Source organism: Herpailurus yagouaroundi, unplaced genomic scaffold (genome assembly GCF_014898765.1).
Source record: "Herpailurus yagouaroundi ecotype Mexico unplaced genomic scaffold, PumYag 295, whole genome shotgun sequence".
Lineage (NCBI taxonomy): Eukaryota > Metazoa > Chordata > Mammalia > Carnivora > Felidae > Herpailurus > Herpailurus yagouaroundi.
The window spans coordinates 1,630,483-1,650,047 of record NW_024412512.1 but is presented as its reverse complement, the minus strand read 5'-3'; the positions used below and the strand labels follow the sequence as shown (position 1 = coordinate 1,650,047).

The following is a 19,565-nucleotide window of genomic DNA, read 5'->3' as shown; positions in this document are numbered from 1 at the left end:
GTCACCGCACGGAAGGCTGGGTCGGGCTCCGGGTTCAGGAGTGACCTTTGACATCTGAGGCTCCGGCCCCGTCCCGGTGCTGGAGGTCCGCTAATCGCCGGGGATGGGGACCTGGCGCCCCGCCCCAGTGCGGGCAGCTTTTGAAACCCGCAGGTGTGCGTTTTACGCTGCAGAGAGATGTATTTGGAATCAGGGTTCAGTTGTGTCCCCAGGAAATTCTGCAGACTAAAAGCGTGATGTCCCCGAGGCAATTGAGTTCCTATCTTAACTGATTTGAAACAACAGCAAAGTTTCTGTAAGGCTTTGGGACGGACCTGAAAACACTTAATAAATGGGGGCTTAACACCCAAGGTATCTAATAAGGCCTACCCGCTTAAGAAAACTGTGCCTAGGCTGGGTCTGGACGTCCAAACGCTTGGTACCACTCACTTGATTTACAAACAGAATTAAAAAAAAAAAAAAATCGGGGGGGTTTGCAAAAAGGTTTTATACGCTGTCATAAAAATGAGTGTTTAGAAAATTAATACATAAAAAGCTTCGAGTTAAAAATAAATGACTTGTTGGATTCATAAGCTATTTAAAGTATGATTATATACTTTTTCGCTTAATATGGATTAATAATGAAAGCCAAATTTCAATAAATCAGCATGAGATTTAGAAGTCTGCCTTAAGACTGGATTCTGGCACGAACCTCCAGCACCGTCTGCCTGCCATAGTGTGTTCAGATAACTACCCTGTAAGCATCACTCATAAAGGACATGTCATTTCATTCATTAAGGTGAAAAATGAGGCTGATCTCGGGATTCTTCACAAAACATTCATTGCACAGAGAGCAAAGTAAAACTGTAGCAGCCTGAGAGGAAAGAAGTGTGAGTCAAGTTATTTGAGATGTGATTCATGTGTGGAGGTAACAAAGGCATTCTCAAACGCACAGAGTGACAGGACAGGAAGGCGCAGAACCCCTTCTCCCTCCTGCGGCCTCCATCCACCCTGCGGTTAGAAGGTTCTAGTATTCGGGGAGCCGCTGGCGAAGTAGAAATGTGGTTTCCTGCGTGTTCAGCCCACTCCAACCCCACATCATAAAGCCAAGTATGAAAGATGTGGCCGGCAGAATAAAGGTGCACACGTGGTGATCACCAGAACCTGTGAACATGGCCCCGGACATAGCAAAAGGGACTTGGCAGAAGGGATTAAGGGCCCTGAGGCGGGGGTGACCCTGGGTTCCCAGGGAGCCCAGCGTCCTCAGGAGGTCCTCAAGAGACAAAGGCAGGGGGTAGGAGTCAGAGAGATGGTCAGACCCCCAGCTGCTGGCCGTGAGGATGTCGGAGGGATCTCAGGCCAAGGAGTTTGGATGGCTTCTAGAAGCCAGATAAAGGTGAGGGAAGAGATTCTCTTAGGGTCTCCAAAAAGAAGATGGCCTTGCCAACACCTTGATTTTAGGGGGCGCCTGGGTGGCTCAGTCGGTTAAGCGTCCGACTTCAGCTCAGGTCACGATCTCGCGGTCCGTGAGTTTGAGCCCCGCGTCAGGCTCTGGGCTGATGGCTCAGAGCCTGGAGCCTGCTTCCGATTCTGTGTCTCCCTCTCTCTCTGCCCCTCCCCCGTTCATGCTCTGTCTCTCTCTGTCCCAAAAATAAATAAACGTCAAAAAAAAAAAGAAGACGGCCTTGCCAACACCTTGATTTTAGACTTCTGACCTCCAGAATTGTTGTAAGAAATTGGTTAAGTCACTAAGTATGCAGGAATTTGTTACAGCAGTCACAGGAAGTTCACAAGACGGCTCTGAAGCAGAGGAAAATGCCTCAGCATGGGGCACAAAGAACGCCTCTTCCCAGCCTGAGTTTTTGTGAGACGACTTTGAACTTTCCACGGGCTCCTTCAACATGACTCTGCTCCCACAGCGGCGCATCTTGGAGCGATCTGACCTTTTTTTAGAGAACAATGTCTTTGCATCTTTGTGTTTGAAAGGTAGCACTTTTCAGATAGATGATATTCTGACTAGAGATTTTATCCAAACCGTAAGCATCCATTCGTAAGGCGTTGGGAGGGCTGGTTTTTGCATTCCTCAAAGAAGTATCTCCCAATGATAACCACAACAGGGGGAGAAGGGGAGCACTTTCAACCCGTCCCCCAACATTTCAACCATACAGAACATGCCGCAACATTTTCAATACTCCTGTATCTACTGCCAAGGTGTATGAAATCCTATCGGTTTACCATCCTCTATCAGATTTCTTGAAAGAAATCTGATACTTTACAGGGGCGCCTGGGTGGCTCAGTGGGTTGAGCATCCGACTTCGGCTCGGGTCATGATCTCATAGTTCATGGGTTCGAGCCCCGTGTCAGGTTCTGTGCTGACCGCTCGAAGCCTGGAGCCTGCTTCAGATTCTGTGTCTCCCTCTCTCTCTGCCCCTTGCCCGCTCACGCTGTCTCGCTCTCTCTCTCTTTCTTAAAAATAAATAAACATAAAAAATAAATAAAATAAGATAAAATAGAAAGAAAACATCACAGATAGAGTTGAAACACCCTGTGTATCACCTCCAGAATCCCAAGATCCCTTCCACGTCCTCCCAGAGGAAACCATAATCACAAATTTAGTGCGTATTATTGCCATGACATACATTTGGATCCACAAACTACATATAACATTTTCCCGACTTTCAATTTTAAAGTGCCCTTATATACTATACACACTCTGTGACTCGACCTTTTTATGCTACAAAAGCTGCTTAATATTGATAATCACTACAGGTTTCATTATAGGGTTTAATGTAATAAAATAAAATGCCAAAAGAAACTGAAGCAGGAAATACACCTTCCAAAAACACCAGCAAAGAAATACACTCCACCAATACAAACAACAGTAGAAGACAGAAAATAAAAGCTTCAAAAATAAGAAAAACGACATAAAATACATCAGAATTAAAGCCAACAACATTTATCAAAGCAATAATTGGCATAAATGTGTCCTTTAAAAACAAATGGATTTTCTTCTTTGAATCCTAAAGCAACATTCAATTATGTACTAAAAATGAGAGATGCAAGGAATTTTAAAGGTTGAAATTCACAGGAGGTGAAAAATTATTCCAAAATTAAAGGCTAGTTTTGTTTAAAAAGCAGAGGTGGGTGCCTGGGTGGCTCAGTCGGTTAAGCGTCCTACTTGGGCTCAGGTCATGATCTCACGGTTCGTGGGTTCAAGCCCCACGTCGGGCTCTGTGCTGACAGCTCAGAGCCTGGAGCCTGCTTCGGATTCTGTGTCTCCCCCTCTATCTGCCCATCTGCTGTTAGCACTCTGTCTTTCTCTCAAAAATAAATAAACATTTAAAAAAATTTTTTTAATGCACATTACCGGGCACCAACTCTTACTTGTTAAATCTGAACGTCCTGACGTGAAATTTGACAGCCAATGATTAAAAAGGTTGATGCAGGGGCGCCTGGGTGGCGCAGTCGGTTGAGCGTCCGACTTCAGCCAGGTCACGATCTCGCGGTCCGTGAGTTCGAGCCCCGCGTCGGGCTCTGGGCTGATGGCTCAGAGCCTGGAGCCTGTTTCCGATTCTGTGTCTCCCTCTCTCTCTGCCCCTCCCCCGTTCATGCTCTGTCTCTCTCTGTTCCCCAAAATAAATAAACGTTGAAAAAAAAAATTTAAAAAGGTTGATGCAGCAGGCAAGCCAGATTCCAAAGCATAAAAAAAAAGAACACAGCTTCTCCCTAAGATCTAGAGAACGTTTTAAAACTCGATCACAGGGTACACCACACAATGAAACTCAACACGTTTCAAAGATTCAGGACAGTAGACACATTCTCAGACCACAGCACAATAAAGCAGAAACTTAACAAGATAATAAAGATAATGGGGATCTACAGAAAGTCCACAGAAAACATCATACTCCATGGTGAAGGACTGAATGCTTTTCCCTAAGATCTGGAATAAAGCAAGGAGGTGTGTTCTCAACACTCCTGTTCAATATTGTACTAAAGGATTGAGCCATTGCAATCAGACAAGAAAAAGAATTTGTTTTTAAAGAGAGGGAGATGGGCATTTAAACACCAAGAAATTGAAAATATATATATACATTCTCTCTCAAAATACTTTGAGATAAATTAAAAAAAAAATGTTGTAAATATTTTTCCTAATGGGCTCCGTGTCCATAATCTCACAACCTTGAGATCAAGAGTCATACACTCTACTAACTGAGCCAGCCAGGTGCCCCTCTAAATAGTTTTGAAATATGTGAAAACAAAGCTAAACAAAAGCTTTCCTCTGGTTAAAGGCCTCACCTTGGAAGCTCCAGTGACTCACATTTCAAATTAAATATCAGGTTGTCAGAAAGGCCCTGAGGTTAGTCACTCTCTTTTTATCTATCACGGCATCATCCTGTTTACATCCCCAAGAGCACTACCAAAATCTGCAATTATTTAATTAAAGTATTTGGTTAGCTATTTCACATCTGTTCCTGCCCCTCACTCCATCATGGATCTGGCTGTACAATGAGCAGAGTTCACTGCAAAATGAAAACACAGCAGGGGGATCCTCTGAATATCAAGATGGGGGGCACCTGGGCGGCTCAGTCGGTTAATCGTCCAACTCTTGGTTTTGGCTCAGGTCATGATCTCATGATTTGTGGGATCAAGCCCTGTGTCAGGCTCTATGCTGATGGCACAGAGCCTGCCTGGGATTCTCTCTCCCTCTCTCTGCCTGTATCCTGCTTGTGCTCTCTCTCTCAAAAATAAACATTAAAAAATATACATATATATATAGGGCACCTGGGTGGCTCAGTCGGTTAACCACCAGACTTCGGCTCAGGTCATGATCTCATGGTTCGTGGGTTCGAGCCCTGCATCAAGCTCTGTGCTGACAGCTCAGAGCCTGGAGCCTGCTTCGGATTCTGTGTCTCCGTCTCTCTCTGCCCCTGCTCAGCTCATGCTCTGTCTCTCTCAAAAATAAACATAAAAAAAAAAAAAAAGAATCAATATGGATACACTAGAGTATTTAACCAATCACAGGACCTTTGTGAGACACACTTGGGTGACTGCACACATCACAACCGACGAGGCCGTCCTGCTTCCCCACTCCTCGAATATATGTGCAGGGAGGGCAGACACCTCATCCACCTTACGCACAGCCACCTAGCACAAGGAGTTGCCCACAACTGTTGGAGGGAGCAAGGGATAGAGACCGGAAAACAGTGCGCTTGTGACACCCCGACGTCAGCCAGCCCTCAGAACTGGATGAAAGCTACAGATGCTTCCCCAGATGACGCGCTATGCCCCAACATACATCCTGCAGCGAGCACAAGACTGTTCGTGGAGCCCTTAAAGAAACGTACCCGTCAACCCAGTAGGGTCTACACAGACCCCAGATGAGGGATCCCTACTTTAGAGAAAGGCAGCAACAAACGACGTGATCAGGTACCACTTAGGTGACAGGAGACCCAACAGGCAACCTTCCTCATCAGCCGCAGAGAAAGGGGAAGATCTAGACAAAGGTCAAATGACTTCCAAGGGAGAATTTAGAAAGCACAGTCCCCCTGCATCCAAATGTGGCATGGGCCCTTGTACAGGTCGTTCAGGTTCAAATGCTGGGTCCGGCACCGTCTAGTCATCTGACTCTGGACAAGCTCCCTTATTTCTGTTTGCCCTTTTGTAATGTCGGCAGGTGAACAGCTACTATCTCTTGGGCTTGGTGAGAGTCAATGATGAACCACACAGAAGTGCTGGAAACAGAGCAAGCAACCAACAGGTGATGCTGGTGCTGGTGATGGTACACATCAGAGCTCTCGGTCTCCACTCAGGCAAGTCCGCCTCGCGGGTGGGATTTCTCCCAAGCTGTCAAAGGCTGCTCCACTCCCCGCTGTCCCGAGACCGACTGCACTCTACCCTCCCCACCATGGCATCGGCAATCCTGATCAAAGAAACCCGATATCCCTTGGGGTCGTTTGATTTCTACCTACCGTCAAAACGATTATAGCAACACCAGACAAAATGACTAAAGGCAGGAAACCACACATCATCAGGTAACTCTGACAAACAAACTCTGTCCATTTCCTCCACATCTCTGCCCAGCCTTTGTCCGTTTATGTACATACTCAGAATACACTGGACGGAGTCACACATACCATTTTGCACGCTTTATTTTTCACTGTGCACCCAAAGCTCTTTCCGTGTGAGCACACGTTCTGTGTTGACACAGCCGGGCACGAAACAAGTTAGCACCTAGCTAAGGGACCGACAGGGGCAGGATGACTAAGTAAAATACTGAAACAGACTATTGAAACAAAAGTACTGAATTGGGGGCACCTGGGTGGCTTAGTCAGTTAAGCGTCCAAATTTGGCTCAGGTAGTGATCTCGTGGTTGGTGGGCTCGAGCCCTGCGTCTGTGCTGTCAGCTTGGGATTCTCTCTCTCTCTCTCTCTCTCTCTCTCTCTCTCTCTCTCCCCGTCTTTCTCTGCCCCTCTCTTGCTAGCATAATCTCTTCCCATAATAAACATTTTTTTTAATACTGAATTTTGAAACAAAAGGTACTCTGTTTCAACAACTAAATTAGTATGACGATTCTCAGCAAAATCCCTTTCCACATTGCTGTTCACATTTATCAATCTTTTCCAAAAGGACACGCCCCACTCGGCATAGCTCAATGGCAATTTCCCCCACTAAAAGGTCCCTTCTCAGATCTAGACCTCGGAGCTTTTCTTCAAGAACGTGCATGGGGCGCTTGGGTGGCTCAGTCAATTGAGCGATTGAGCATCCGACTTCGGCTCAGGTCATGATCTCACGGTCTGTGAGTTCGAGCCCCGCGTCGGGCTCTGTGCTGACCGCTCAGAGCCTGGAGCCTGTTTCAGATTCTGTGTCTCCCTCTCTCTCTGCCCCTCCCCCGTTCACGCTCTGTCTGTCTCAAAAATAAATAAACGTTAAAAAAAATTTTTTTTAAAAAGAACGTGCAGAAACCTACTTCTTTTCAAACAGTCCCATCAGAAGGGCAAAATCTAACCATACTTCTGTAGCAGAGAGCTAAAAGGTACCTTACAGGCAGCAAGTGGTCTCTAAAACCCAATGAGGTTGCTGCTCTGATAGAAAGCTTTCCCACAATCAATTATTTTATAGGTTTTCTGACTGGTGTGAGTTTTCTGATGTGTGATAAGGGACGAGCTCTGGCTGAACGCTTTCCCACATTCGCTACAGCCGTACGGTTTCTCTCCGGTGTGAGTCCTCTCGTGCCTCACGAGGGAAGACCTCTGACTGAAGGCTCTTCCACACTGATTACATTCATAGGGGTTCTCACCGGTGTGAGTCCGCTCGTGTTGGTTAAGCGAGGAACGATCACTGAAGGCCTTTCCACACTCGTTACATTCATAGGGCTTCTCGCCCGTATGCGTTCTCTTGTGCAAGACCAGGTAAGAACTCTGGCAGAAGGACTTTCCGCAGTCTTTGCATTTGTAGGGCTTTTCCCCTGTGTGAATCCTCTGGTGCTGGGTGAGAGACGAAATCCTGTTGAAGGCTTTCCCACATTCGCCGCACGCATAGGGTTTCTCTCCAGTATGAGTTCTCAAGTGTCGTGTGAGGGTTGAGCTGTGCGTAAAGGCTCGCCCACATTCCTGACATTCATACGGTCTCTCTCCTGTATGGATTCTCTGATGCTCACTCAGGGAATGCCTCCGGTTAAACACTTTCCCGCAGTGGTGACATTCGTAGGGCTTCCCCGCTGTATTCACCGTGTTGTGTGTCGTGAGAGCCGTACCGTGAGGAAATGATTCCCCGCTTTCGGCGGCTCTGTTGTGTTGACCGAAGGCACTATTGTGGCTGACGTCTTTTCCACATTCGTTCCCTTCACGGGGTCTCTGATCTGTATAGGCCATCCGATGACGGTTTAAGAATGGATTAGCTACCAAACTCTCAATATCTAGACCACAGTCGTGGGAATGTTCTTCTATAGAACCTCCTTGAGATAAAGCAAGGTCTGAGCTCATACCACAGGCTTCCCCAAACTCATGCCAGGCAGTGGTCTCCCTTTGAGCAAACGCCTCCGCCTGGGGGTATGCCAGCTGCCTCAAAAGCCTGTGCAGGGCTTCACGATTCTCCTCAAGTTGACCATAGCCCCAGTCTCCTTTGGGAAGCTTTACTATAGTCATACCACTGGGTGGTTGTTCCCCCCAAGCCACCTTCTTACAAGATGACTCTTGGCTTTTCAGTATGGCAGCCAAATCTGAAATAAATTGACAAAAGGAGGGGGAGAGAAGAAACTTTTAACTTAATAATGGCGGCACAAAAGTACTTCCAACATGCACGAGGTACGTGTGAATCCGCGTTCAAGTATCAGCGCTCAACACAGGGAGAAAACAGAAAAAGCTCCCGAGGCCGGGACGCAGTGTAAGAAGTTTGCCGATGATGGAAAACAGGGGGGAATGTAAATGTAGAAGGGATGGCCCCACAAAGGAGAGGGGATGAGAATGGCAAGGAGAAAGAATGATCAAGGAGGCAGAGAGGGAAGATATGTAACAGGAAACACAGGTAGAATAGCTTCCAGAAGGAAATGAGGGGCGCCCGGGGGGCTCAGTCGGTTGGGCGTCCGACTTCGGCTCAGGTCACGATCTCACAGTTCGTGGATTTGAGCCCCGCGTCGGGCTCTGTGCGGACAGCTCAGAGCCTGGAGCCTGTTTCAGATTCTGTGTCCCCCCCTCTCTCTGCCCCTCCGCCACTCATGTTCGTTCGTTCTCTCTCTCTCTCTCTCTCCCTCCCTCAACTAAACATTAAAAAAAGGAAAAAAAGGAAAAAGAAAAGAAAGAAATGAGATAGATTTCCTCTGCACCCAAAGGCTTACAGAAGTCAGCGCACAGGACAAGCCTGCTGGAGAATGAATGAAGGCATCTGAGAAACTGCAACCAAAGACCTCAACCTTCTCCTTATGCAAGAGGGCGTCTGTGGAGAGACCCGTGACCTGCAGTCCCCAAGACGCCGCCCCCATTCAGTGGCTCGTATCTGCCTGGCTCTCACCTGAACGGGAGGTTTGGGGAGTTCCTCCCCCCCCCAACCACACAGCTGCTCCTTGCTCCAGCTGGAAAGGCACCACCGGTAGAAAGAGTGAACCCCCCACCCACGGGGAAAGACTGGCGGCCTGAGAGGCTTGGGTTGCGGACAGTGCACCAAACTCAATGCCTGCATCGGCACTTCGGGTCTTCAAGGTTTCTGGAAGAGACAAGAGCACACTGGAGACATGGCGTGTTGACCAAGCGGAAGATTTTATTTTCCCAATTAAAAACTTGCGGACCTCGGGGCACCTGGGGGGCTCAGTCAGTTAAACACCCGATTCTTGATCTCGGCTCAGGTCATGATCTCACGGTTCGTGGGATCGAGCCCCGCGTCGGGCTCTGTGCTGACAGCTCAGAGCCTGGAGCCTGCATGGGATTCTGTGTCACCCTCTCTCCCTGCCCCTCCCCTGCTCATGCTCTGTCTCTCTCTCTCTCTCTCAAAACTAAGCAAACGGTAAAAAATACTAATTAAAGAAACCTTGTGGCTCTCCCATTTCCCCAAGGAGATCTACAAATGGCCAACAAGCACACGAAAAGATGCTCAACGTCATTAGGCATCAGGGAAACGCAAATCAAAACCACAGTGAAACACCATTTCACACTTACTAGGATAGCTATTATTTTTTTAATGTTCATTTATTTTTCACACACACACACACACACACACACACACACACACACACACACGTGTGAGGAGGGGAAAGGCAGAGAGAAAGGGAGACAGAGAACCCCAAGCAGGCTCTGCACTATCAGCACAAAGGCTGACGCGGGGCTCGAAGTCACGAACCGCGAGATCACGCCGTGAGCTGAAGTGAGACGCTCAACCGACTGAGCCACCCAGGAGCCCTGTAATTTTTTTTTTTTTTTTTTTTAAGCAAAAACAGAAAATAAGGATTAGAGAGGATGTGGGCCAAGCGGAATCCTTGTGCGTGGCTGGTAAGATGGTGAAACACAGTCTGGCGGTTTCTCACAAAGGGAAGCACAGAGTCTCCATATGACCTAGCAAGTCTGCCCCTAGGTGTGCACCCGAGAAAGATGAAAGCAGGAACTCAAAGTGCTATTTGCACATCTGTGTTCACGGGAGCATGATTCTCAGCAGCTACAATGTGTCCACCCGTGGATGTGTAGATAAATAAAATGGGGTCCATCCACACACTGAAATATTACTCGGCTTTAAAAACCAAGGGCAGGGGCGCCTGGGTGGCTCAGTCGGTTAAGCGTCTGACTTTGGCTCAGGTCATGATCTCACAGTTCGTGGGGTCGAATCCCATGTCGGGCTCCGTGCTGACAGCTCAGAGCCTGGAGCCTGCTTCGGATTGTGTGTCTCCCTCTCTCTCTGACCCTCCCCTGTTTACACTCTGTCTCTGTCTCAGAACTAAATAAACATTAAAATGTTAACCTCATTAGTATCCTGTTACCATATCTAAAAAAAAATAAAATAAAATAATAAAAAAAATAAAAACCAAGGGCAGGGGCGCCTGGGAGGCTCAGTCGGTTAGGTGTCCAACTTCAGCTCAGGTCATGATCTCACGGTTTGTGGGTTCGAGCCCCACGTCGGGCTCTGTGCTGACAGCTCGGAGCCTGGAGCCTGCTTCAGATTCTGTGACTCCCTCTCTCTCTGCCCCTCTGCCGCTCATGCTCTGTCTCTTGCATTGTCTCAAAAATAAACATTTAAACAAACAAACAAACAAACAAACAAGGGCAGGGGCGCCTCAGTGGCTCAGCTGGTTAAACGTCTGACCTCAGCTCAGATCATGATCTCGTGGTTCATGAGTTCCACCCTGCGTCGGGTTGTCTGCTGTCAGCAGAGAGCTCACTTCAGATCCTCCGTTCCCCTCTCTCTCTCTCTCTCTGCCCTTCCCCCCCTCAAATAAACATTCTTTAAAAATTAAATAAATAAATAAAAAATAAACAGGAAGGACATCCTCCCACCTGCCACCACGTGGACAGACCCGGAGGACACTGTGCGCGGTGACAGGAGCCAGGCACGGAAGGACACGTCCCGCGTGACCCCACTCACAGGGGGTCCCTAGAGGAGCCCCGTCCACAGAGACAGAGAGTAGATGGTGGGAGCCAGGGGTGGGGCAGGCGGCGGGGTGTCAGTGCTTCGTGGGGGCAGGGTCTCAGTCTGGGGAGATGGAAAGTTCTAGAAACAGATGGTGGGGGTGACTGCACATTTTGAATGTAATTACTGCCAGCGAATTGTATACCCAAAAATGGTTTAAAAGGCAGATTTTATGTTATACGTGTTTTACCACACATACAAAAACATGTTTCATGATGACTCTGTACCCGAGGGGACTCCGGGACATTATCTAAGCCTCAGGTGAGATGTGCGGCTCGGCAGCAGCTCTGGGAGAAATCGGGTCACTTGCAGTGTTGGAGAAACCAGTGGACCACTCACCCCACAAGGGCAGGGGCCACACAGCTGCCTTATTCACCAACAACCCCCCACTTCCTAACACGGCTCTGGACACACCGCGGAGGCTACGTGCGTGTGAACCGATGGGCAGGTGCGTGCACGGCGCTGGTCTTACCCAGTGCGGCCAGGTTCCTGTAGGTCTCCAGCATCACCTCTCTGTACAGCCTCTTCTGAGCAGGGTCCAGCAAGGCCCACTCCTCTCGGGAGAAGGCCACGGCCACATCCTCGAAGGTCACTAACTCCTAAAATATCACATCGATTCTGCTCAAGAAAGGCCCCCCCCCCCCACCTTTTTACAAGAGGGCCGAAGGCCGTGGCCAACAGGAGATCCACGGGGAGCAGGGAGCGAAGCCCGGAGGTCAGATTCTGCTAGCACACAGATCTCGCGGGAACACATGGCCCGTTTCCTACTGAACTGGTGAGTCCCACTTTTGGATCTGTGAGCCCAACATTCCCACTTGAGAAACCTCCCCCTGCTTATTCTAGAAAGAGGTAGCTTGTGGGATCGGACGTGTATTACTGACTTTCCAGGACGTGGCCTCCTCATCTGCTCAATGCAAGGAGAATGGAAGAAACTCTTTCCGCTTCACGGGGTGCAGTGAGGCTGAGTAGTTCACGCCGGTCGGGGCATCTGCTAGCGATACGGTCAGAGAACCCAGAAGCCACACCTGCCGATCCGCACGAGCGGAGAAATGTGGCAAGAGCGCTGATGGGCAGAGGAAGGGCACGTGGAGGGGGGATGGCGAATGTGTGGTGCCTGGCTGGAACCAGCAGCTGGGCTGCTGTCTGTCGTGAGGGGAAAAGTTACCTACGGACTTTGAAAGCGATGGCTCCCACCCCAGGCGAGCAGGCCTGCTGGACCCGCTGGCTGGTTTCTGGCTGAAGTTAAGGTGGTTTTTGGTTTCGTTTTTAAAAAGCACAGTCCTGAGGCGCCTGGGTGGCTCAGTCGGTTGAGCGTCCAACTTCAGCTCAGGTCATGATCTCACAGTTTGTGGGTTCGAGCCCAACATCGGGCTCTGTGCTGACAGCTTGGAGCCTGGAGCCTGCTTTGGATTCTGTGTCTCCCTCTCTCTCTGCTCCGCCCCTGCTCACGCTCTGTATTTCTCTCTCTCAAAAATAAGCAAACATTAAAAAAAATTTTAAGGGGCGCCTGGGTGGCGCAGTCGGTTAAGCGTCCGACTTCAGCCAGGTCACGATCTCGCGGTCCGTGAGTTCGAGCCCCGCGTCAGGCTCTGGTCTGATGGCTCAGAGCCTGGAGCCTCCTTTCGATTCTGTGTCTCCCTCTCTCTCTGCCCCTCCCCCGTTCATGCTCTGTCTCTCTCTCTGTCTCAGAAATAAATAAATGTTAAAAAAAAAATTTTTTTTAATAAATAAATAAATAAATAAATAAAGATGCAGGCCTGAGCTGCTAAGGGGCTCCCGTGAAATCCTGCGTGGCCTGAACAGGCGATGACCTTCCGGCCTGACCGCCTAGGTCTGGGTGGCTCCGTTTACTTAACACGAAGACAGATAAGAAGGGACCCTGCCTGGCCTCGTGGCATCTCAGCTCTCCTGCTGCCGAGGGACAAGCCACAGCTTTGTTTGGAACCCTGACCCCACAGGTCCCGGGGGCAGCGTGGGCTCCAAGCTGAAACCTGACAGTGTCCCCGGGGGCTGTGCCAGCCTCAGCGAGCACCAGGCTGGCCTGAAAGTGGGTGTGCCTGCGATGACCAGGACTTCCATGCAGGGGCCAGAGCAGATCAAGTACCCCTCTCCAGGGGGCCCCAACAAGGACAACATCCAGGACACTGACTGGACCCTTGGGATCGCCTGCGAATGTCCACAGGGAAGGGCCTGTTCCCCCAGGGACCACCTGAACCTGAGCCGTCAGTCGGCCCTATATTTCTGGTGCAGACACTGATCACTTTCTCAGACTTGTGGCTGCCATCCGAAGCCGAGAGCTAAGGGACAGGGACCCCATCTACCAGTCCCCACAAATGTGTTGTCCGAGTGGATGGTGACCTCTGCTGTCCTGATACTCATGGCCTGTAAGGCAGCTTCACATTAAACACAGCTCTTCCAGGCTTACAAAGACTGACCCAGCCTCGGGAAGGAAGGACGTCCTGCCGCCTGCCACCACGTGGACGGACCCGGAGGCCACTGTGCACAGTGACAGAGGCCAGACACAGACGGACACGTCCCGCGTGACCCCACTCACAGAGGCTCCCCAGAGACAAGAGAGTGGATGGTGGGAGCCAGGGGTGGGGCGTTGGTGCTTCATGGGGACAGGGTCTCAGTCTGGGGAGACGCAAAGTTCTGGAGACGGATGATGGGGGCGGCTGCACGACACTGTGAGTGTGCTTGGTGCCGCTGAGCTGTGTGCTTAGAGAAGGTTACGATGGTGAATCCTTTACCACAACTGAAGTAACGAGACGGTGCTTCCCAGGCGGCCCCGCGCCGCGGTGGGGGAAGGGCTCCCTGCCGAGGACAGAAGCTCAGCTGTCTTGCGGGGAAAGACGCACTGAACGGCACGCCTGTGCTTCTGCTTACAAGCAGAGGTTCTCGGACCCAGACGCTCACGGGGAAGGCTCCCTGAGCTCCCACACAGCAATGGGGCTCCCTTCCCTATCTGGGAATGCACTTCTTGTAGGAGTGGGTCCTCTGGGCACACTGCACACTTGCAGGGGAAGAGGAAGGTCCCACTCACCTGGGGCCCGGGGGACACGTACTCAGGTCCCACTCACCTGGGGCCCGGGGGACACGTACTCAGCAGCCATCCTCTTCTCTTGGGAAAAGCAGGATCCGGGGCAGGCAGAGCTGCGGGAGGAGAAGGGACCGTGAAGCCCAGGCCCAGGCCTGTCCCTGATCCCCAAATCCTGGACCTGGACACCTCTGGCACAATCCAGGTGCCCCCCACACACACACACACACAGTGTGGACAACAGAAGCCAGGACAGAGGCCACAGGCCTGAATGGCCCCTTAACCCATGCACGGACCAAAATACGGAAGGTCTTGGAAGCTTACAAAGTATACCAATTCTATCACGGAGGAGTCTGTGCAAGTGTCCTGGGGCCACTGAAATAAACGACCACACGCTGGGGGCTTAAGACAGCAGAGATTTATTCTCTCACGTTCAGGAGGCCAGAAGTTGGATCAAGGTCTCAGGGCCAAAGCCCCAGAACAGGGTCCTTCCTGCCTCTTCCAGGTTCTGGGACTCCAGCTTCCCCTGGGCTTGTGGTCACATCCCTCCAGCTTCTGCCTCGGTGGTCACGTGACTGTCTTCTGACTCTGTGTTTCTCTTCTTATAAGGACGCCAGTCGTTGGATTAGACTCACCCATTCCCATATGACCTCATCTTAACTAATTACATCTGCAAAGACCCCATCTCCAGATAAGCTCACATTCCAAGGTTCCGGGTGGACACGAATTTTGTGGGGAACCCCATTCAACCCAGTAGGACCTCCCAGCCTCGAAGCCCACAGGCCCCCACCCTTGGCGCCTCCCAGACTCATCTCTGCCTTCCCACAGCCCAGCCGGCTCCCTGGGGCCCCTCTCCCGGGCCCCCTCCTTTGCCCTGGACTCTCCTACCAGACCACCCCAGCTCTGCAGCAGGAAGGATCCAGATGCGCCTGTCCCACCCGGAAGGCACAGGCCGGACTGTGAGCCCTGCACACTCCCGGGAGGCTCCCTTCCTTTCCAGGCTGATTCTGGTGCTGCCTGGTGGCACCAAGGACCCTCTCTCGCCTCTCTGAGCCCTCCGTCCAACTAGGCCTTGACTTCTGGGCTTCTGAGTTCAGCTCAGATGCTCTGTTTTAGCCAGAGCCCTGCTAAGTCACTTCAGCTTGAAGCCCCCGCCCCGTGTCTGATCACCCTGGATATCCGGCCAATTTCCTCCTGCCCCACCCAGGTGGTGGGGGGGGGGGTTGAGGGGGGGGGATCACCCAGAATGCCTGCAGCAGCAATCCTATCAGGTCTGTTCGGCCAGAATCCCCCGTGATGCGTCCTCACGGCAAGTGCCCGTCTGCTGACCCCCACCTACTCCCTTGCTATAAACCCCCGCTTGTCCACACTGCATCGGGGATGGGGCCCAGGTGCACCAGAGGTCTTTCCCCCCTGCAACAGGTCCTGAACGGGTTCTCGTGCTCCAAGGACTGTCTGGCTGTGGCCCTCTGTTAACAACATCCTGGAGCAGTCCTGCTCTGTCCCCACTCACTACACGTGAGCCACCAGCCTGCTCCGGGTGATGTCGTAGGCGTGAAGTCTCTTGCAAACGCAAATTCTCATGCAGACTCGTGAGGAATGAATAGAGGCCAGTTACCGGATACTTGGGACGGGCGTGATCTGGATTCCTGGATGAAAACTTCAAAAATCACCACCCAGCCCCGCTAATAGAAAATCACCATGGGATTTTCATGGGAACACCCCGGTGATCATCCCCGCAGACAAGGCCCACAGATGCACACGTCGTTACCGGGGACACTCCAAGGAGAGGCGGGACATCGGGTAGCAGGAAAGCCACACCTCCAAAATACTTGTTAATTGCCGCCATGGTGTTAACGCATCTGTAAATTCTTCCATGGTCCTCCCTCCAGGACGCGGAGCCTCCCCTCCCCCGCGCCATCCACGTGGGTTCACTCAGTGACTTGCTTCCAGCAAACAGTGCGGACAGAGTGAAGAGGAACTTTATTCACGGAGAACCCTGGCGGACCCCGCCCTAGCCAAGCGATGAAGACCGGTGTCACTGTGATGAGGACAGGGCGCCTGCTGTGATGCCCCCTGATGTGACAGGACGCCTCTGGGCCACCTTCGGTGTAAGGTAACCTCAGTGTAATCAGGAGAAAACATCAGACGAACTCAGTCCAAGGGACCTTCTACAAAGCACCTGGCCACTGCTCTTGAAAAGCGTCGAGGCCACGCAAAACCAGGAAAGTGTGAGGAAAGGTCACACTGGAGGAGCCCCAGAAAACAAGGCGAGACGGCGAGATGGCGAGACGTCACGTGGGACCCCGGATGCGGTCCAACCTGGTGAAATCTAAATGAAGCTTGCAGTCTAGTTAATATTCTGAACCAAGGCTGGTGTCTTGGTGGCTTGATGTGGCTTTTTTTGTTTAAGTTTATTTTGAGAGAGAGAGAGAGAGAGAGAGAGCGAGCAGGGGAGGGGCAGAGAGAGAGAGAGGAAGAGACAGAATCCCAAGCAGACTCCACGCTGCCAGTACAGAGCCCGACGTGGGGCTCGATCTCGCAAAGTGCGAGATCACGACCTGAGCTGAAATCAAGAGTCGGACGCTTAACCAACTGATCTGCTCAGGAGCCCCAGTGGGTTGATGTTTTGAAAAACGGTTTGTGGTAAGAACGCTTAACATGAGATTTATCTTAACAAATTTTAAGCGTAGAAGGCGCTGTTGCTGACCGTAGGTACGACATCGTCCGGTGGCCCTCTCTCGCACGTGCTCATCTTCCGTAACTGAGACTTGATGTTGCCCAGCCCCTTCCCTCGGCCCCTGGCGGCACCACTCGGGGGTCACGTCTTGGCTGTGATAAATGTCCCACAGTGAGACGTCAACATCAGGAGAAGCGTTCCCACTACAGCGATGTTAACCCTGAGGTAGCACAAATCGGCTCTTGGGACAGGGAGGGGAGAATGTAGAAAGTATTCTTTTACACGCATGCAGAACAGAGGCAGATACGGGCACGTCTCATTTCATTGCACTTCACGGCCACCGCGTTAAGACTGAAGATCCGTGACAACCCTGCGTCACCCCGTTGGCACCATTTTTCCAACAGCATTTGCTCACTGCGTGTTCCTGGGTCATGCGTTGGTGATTCTCACGAACTCATTATCTTTTTTTAACTTTATTTATTTTGAGAGAGAGAGGGAGAGAGAGAGAACACACGTGCAGGAAAAGGGGCAGAGAGAGAGAGGGAGGCAGAGAATCCTAAGCAGGCTCCATGCTGTCGGCACAGAGCCCGACGTGGGGCTCGATCTCACAAACTGCGAGATCATGACCTGAGCCAAAACCAAGAGTCGGATGCTTAACTGACCGAGCCCACCAGGCGGGTCTGCACTCATTATTCTTATAGTTGTTACAGTGATCTGTGACCAGTGATATGACTGGCTGACAGTTCACATGATGATAAGCATCTTGTAGCAGTTAAAGTACTTTCAAATTAAGATATTTACATTGTTCTTTTATTTATATTTTTGAAAAAGTAGTGGAGATTTTTTTAACGTTTATTTTTGAGAGAGAGAGAGAGAGAGAGCGCGGGAGAGGGGCAGAGAAAGAGGGAGACACAGAATTGGAAACAGGCTCCAGGTTCTGAGCTGTCACCATGGAGCCTGATGTGGGGCTCAAACCCACCAACCGCAAGATCATGACCTGAGCCAAAGTCGGAGGCTTAACCGACTGAGCCACCCAGGCGCCCCTACATTGTTCTTTTAGATACAGTGCTAATTGCACAAGGACCGGGAACATGTAACTTTTACATGCACTGGGAAACCAAACAATTCATTTGACTTGTTTCGCTGGGGTCGTCGGGAACCGAACCCGCAATATCTCCAACGTATGTCTGTACACATGTATCTGTTGTCACAGGTTAATCTGTGTCCCCTCCAAATTCATACCTTCCAGTCCCAACCCCAGGACCTCAGGCGGTAACTGTATTTCAAGATAGGGCCTTTAAAGAGGTATTAAGTCAAAATGAGGTCGTTAGGAATGGGCCCGGATCCAGTAAAACCAGTGTCCTTATAAGAAGAGAGGATTAGGACACAGACACGTGGAGAAGACAAGTCTGTGGTGGGAGCTGTGCAGCCCCAGCACCCAGACGCATCTCTGCTACAAAATTTTCATGGCGGGGGCGGGGCATCCGGGTGTCTCAGTTGGTTAAGGGGCCGACTCTTGAGCTCTGCGCTGACAGCGTGGTCTGTTTGGGTTCTCTCAATCTCTCTCTCTCTCTCTGCCCCTCCCCTGTTCACACGCGCTCTCTCTCAAAAAAATAAACATTAAAATTTTTTCATGGTGGGGGGGGTCAATACCCACGTGCTGGCTTTGATCCTACGCTATCCTCAGGAGACAGGCCAAGGGAGCGAGCTGGGTGATGGGTGGGTGGGACTCCACCCCGTTTTTGCAACATTGTATGAGTCTATAATTAAGTCAAAGCTGAACGTTTAAGAAAATAGCCTGCCTCCCCTCCAGGCCGGGGGGACCAGGGGAGCTGGGTGATGGGTGGGTGGGACTCCACCCCGTTTTTGCAACATTGTATGAGTCTATAATTAAGTCAAAGCTGAACGTTTAAGAAAATAGCCTGCCTCCTCTCCAGGCCGGGGGGATCAGGGAACAAGGTTCCTCCGGGTGAGGCTGAAGGGAGAAGCCGGCAGAGAGCACGCACGAGGAGCGGTGGCAAGGCACTCAGGGCCTCCGCGCACGCCTCTTCCAGAGACGGCGACTCCCTAACAAAGAGCTCCCGTAAAGAACAGGCACTTGTCCAAAGGCGACGCGCGAACGACCAAGCCGCATGGAAAGGATGATCGATCTCATGAGCCATCACGGAAACCAGACCCACAGTGAGGAGGCCCCTCCCGCCCAGCAGGATAACTGGAGGCCACAGGACAGGAACAGGTGTCGGTGAGGATGGGGGGGGGGGGGGAATGGCCACCCTGAAGCAAAGCCGGCGGGGGTGGGAGGTGGGTCGCTGTCCTGGAAGACGGTCCGGCGGTTCCTCAAATGGTTAAACACAGTTTCCACTGGACCCAGGGATGCCTCTCCTACCGTCTGCCCGAGAGACACGAAAACACACGCCCACACCAAAACCTGTCCACGAATGTTCGTGGCGGCATGACTCGCGGTGGCCGAAGAGTGGAAGCAACCCCGGTGCCCATCAACGGATGAACGAGGAAGCACAATGTGGTCCAGCCATACAGTGGAATATCACTCAGCCTCGAGCAGGAGCGAGGCGCCCACACCCGCTGCCCTGCGGTCAGACCTGAACACATGACGCTCAGGGAGGGAACGAGACACGAGAGGCCACACGGGGGTGTAAAACGTCCAGAACGGGATCATCCAGGGACAGGCAGGGGGCTCGTGGGGACTAGGGGAAGGAGGGTGACTGCTGATGGAGACAGGGTTTCTTCTGGGGTGATGGAATG

General features: G+C 51.2%; 1 protein-coding gene and 1 long non-coding RNA gene across 2 annotated transcripts in view; both read right to left on the bottom strand.

Moving 5' to 3' along the window:
• Nucleotides 1-803: 803 nt before the first annotated feature.
• LOC121021508 (uncharacterized) lies at nucleotides 804-2,328 on the bottom strand. The gene is made up of 2 exons (XR_005786564.1): nucleotides 1,675-2,328; nucleotides 804-1,429 (listed from the first exon to the last, which is right to left on the bottom strand). It is a non-coding gene; the product is annotated as an uncharacterized LOC121021508 (long non-coding RNA).
• A 4,519-nt stretch (nucleotides 2,329-6,847) lies between these two features.
• The window catches only part of ZNF554 (zinc finger protein 554), a 35,847-nt gene continuing 23,129 nt past the window's right edge, over nucleotides 6,848-19,565 (bottom strand). Inside the window, exons 7-10 of the mRNA XM_040461711.1 lie at nucleotides 14,166-14,238; nucleotides 11,558-11,684; nucleotides 8,986-9,177; nucleotides 6,848-8,197 (exon numbers count right to left, since the gene is read on the bottom strand). Coding sequence (XP_040317645.1) covers nucleotides 7,038-8,197; nucleotides 8,986-9,177; nucleotides 11,558-11,684; nucleotides 14,166-14,238 — 1,552 coding nt within the window. The 3' untranslated portion in view covers nucleotides 6,848-7,037. The remainder of the gene's footprint in view (nucleotides 8,198-8,985; nucleotides 9,178-11,557; nucleotides 11,685-14,165; nucleotides 14,239-19,565) is intronic.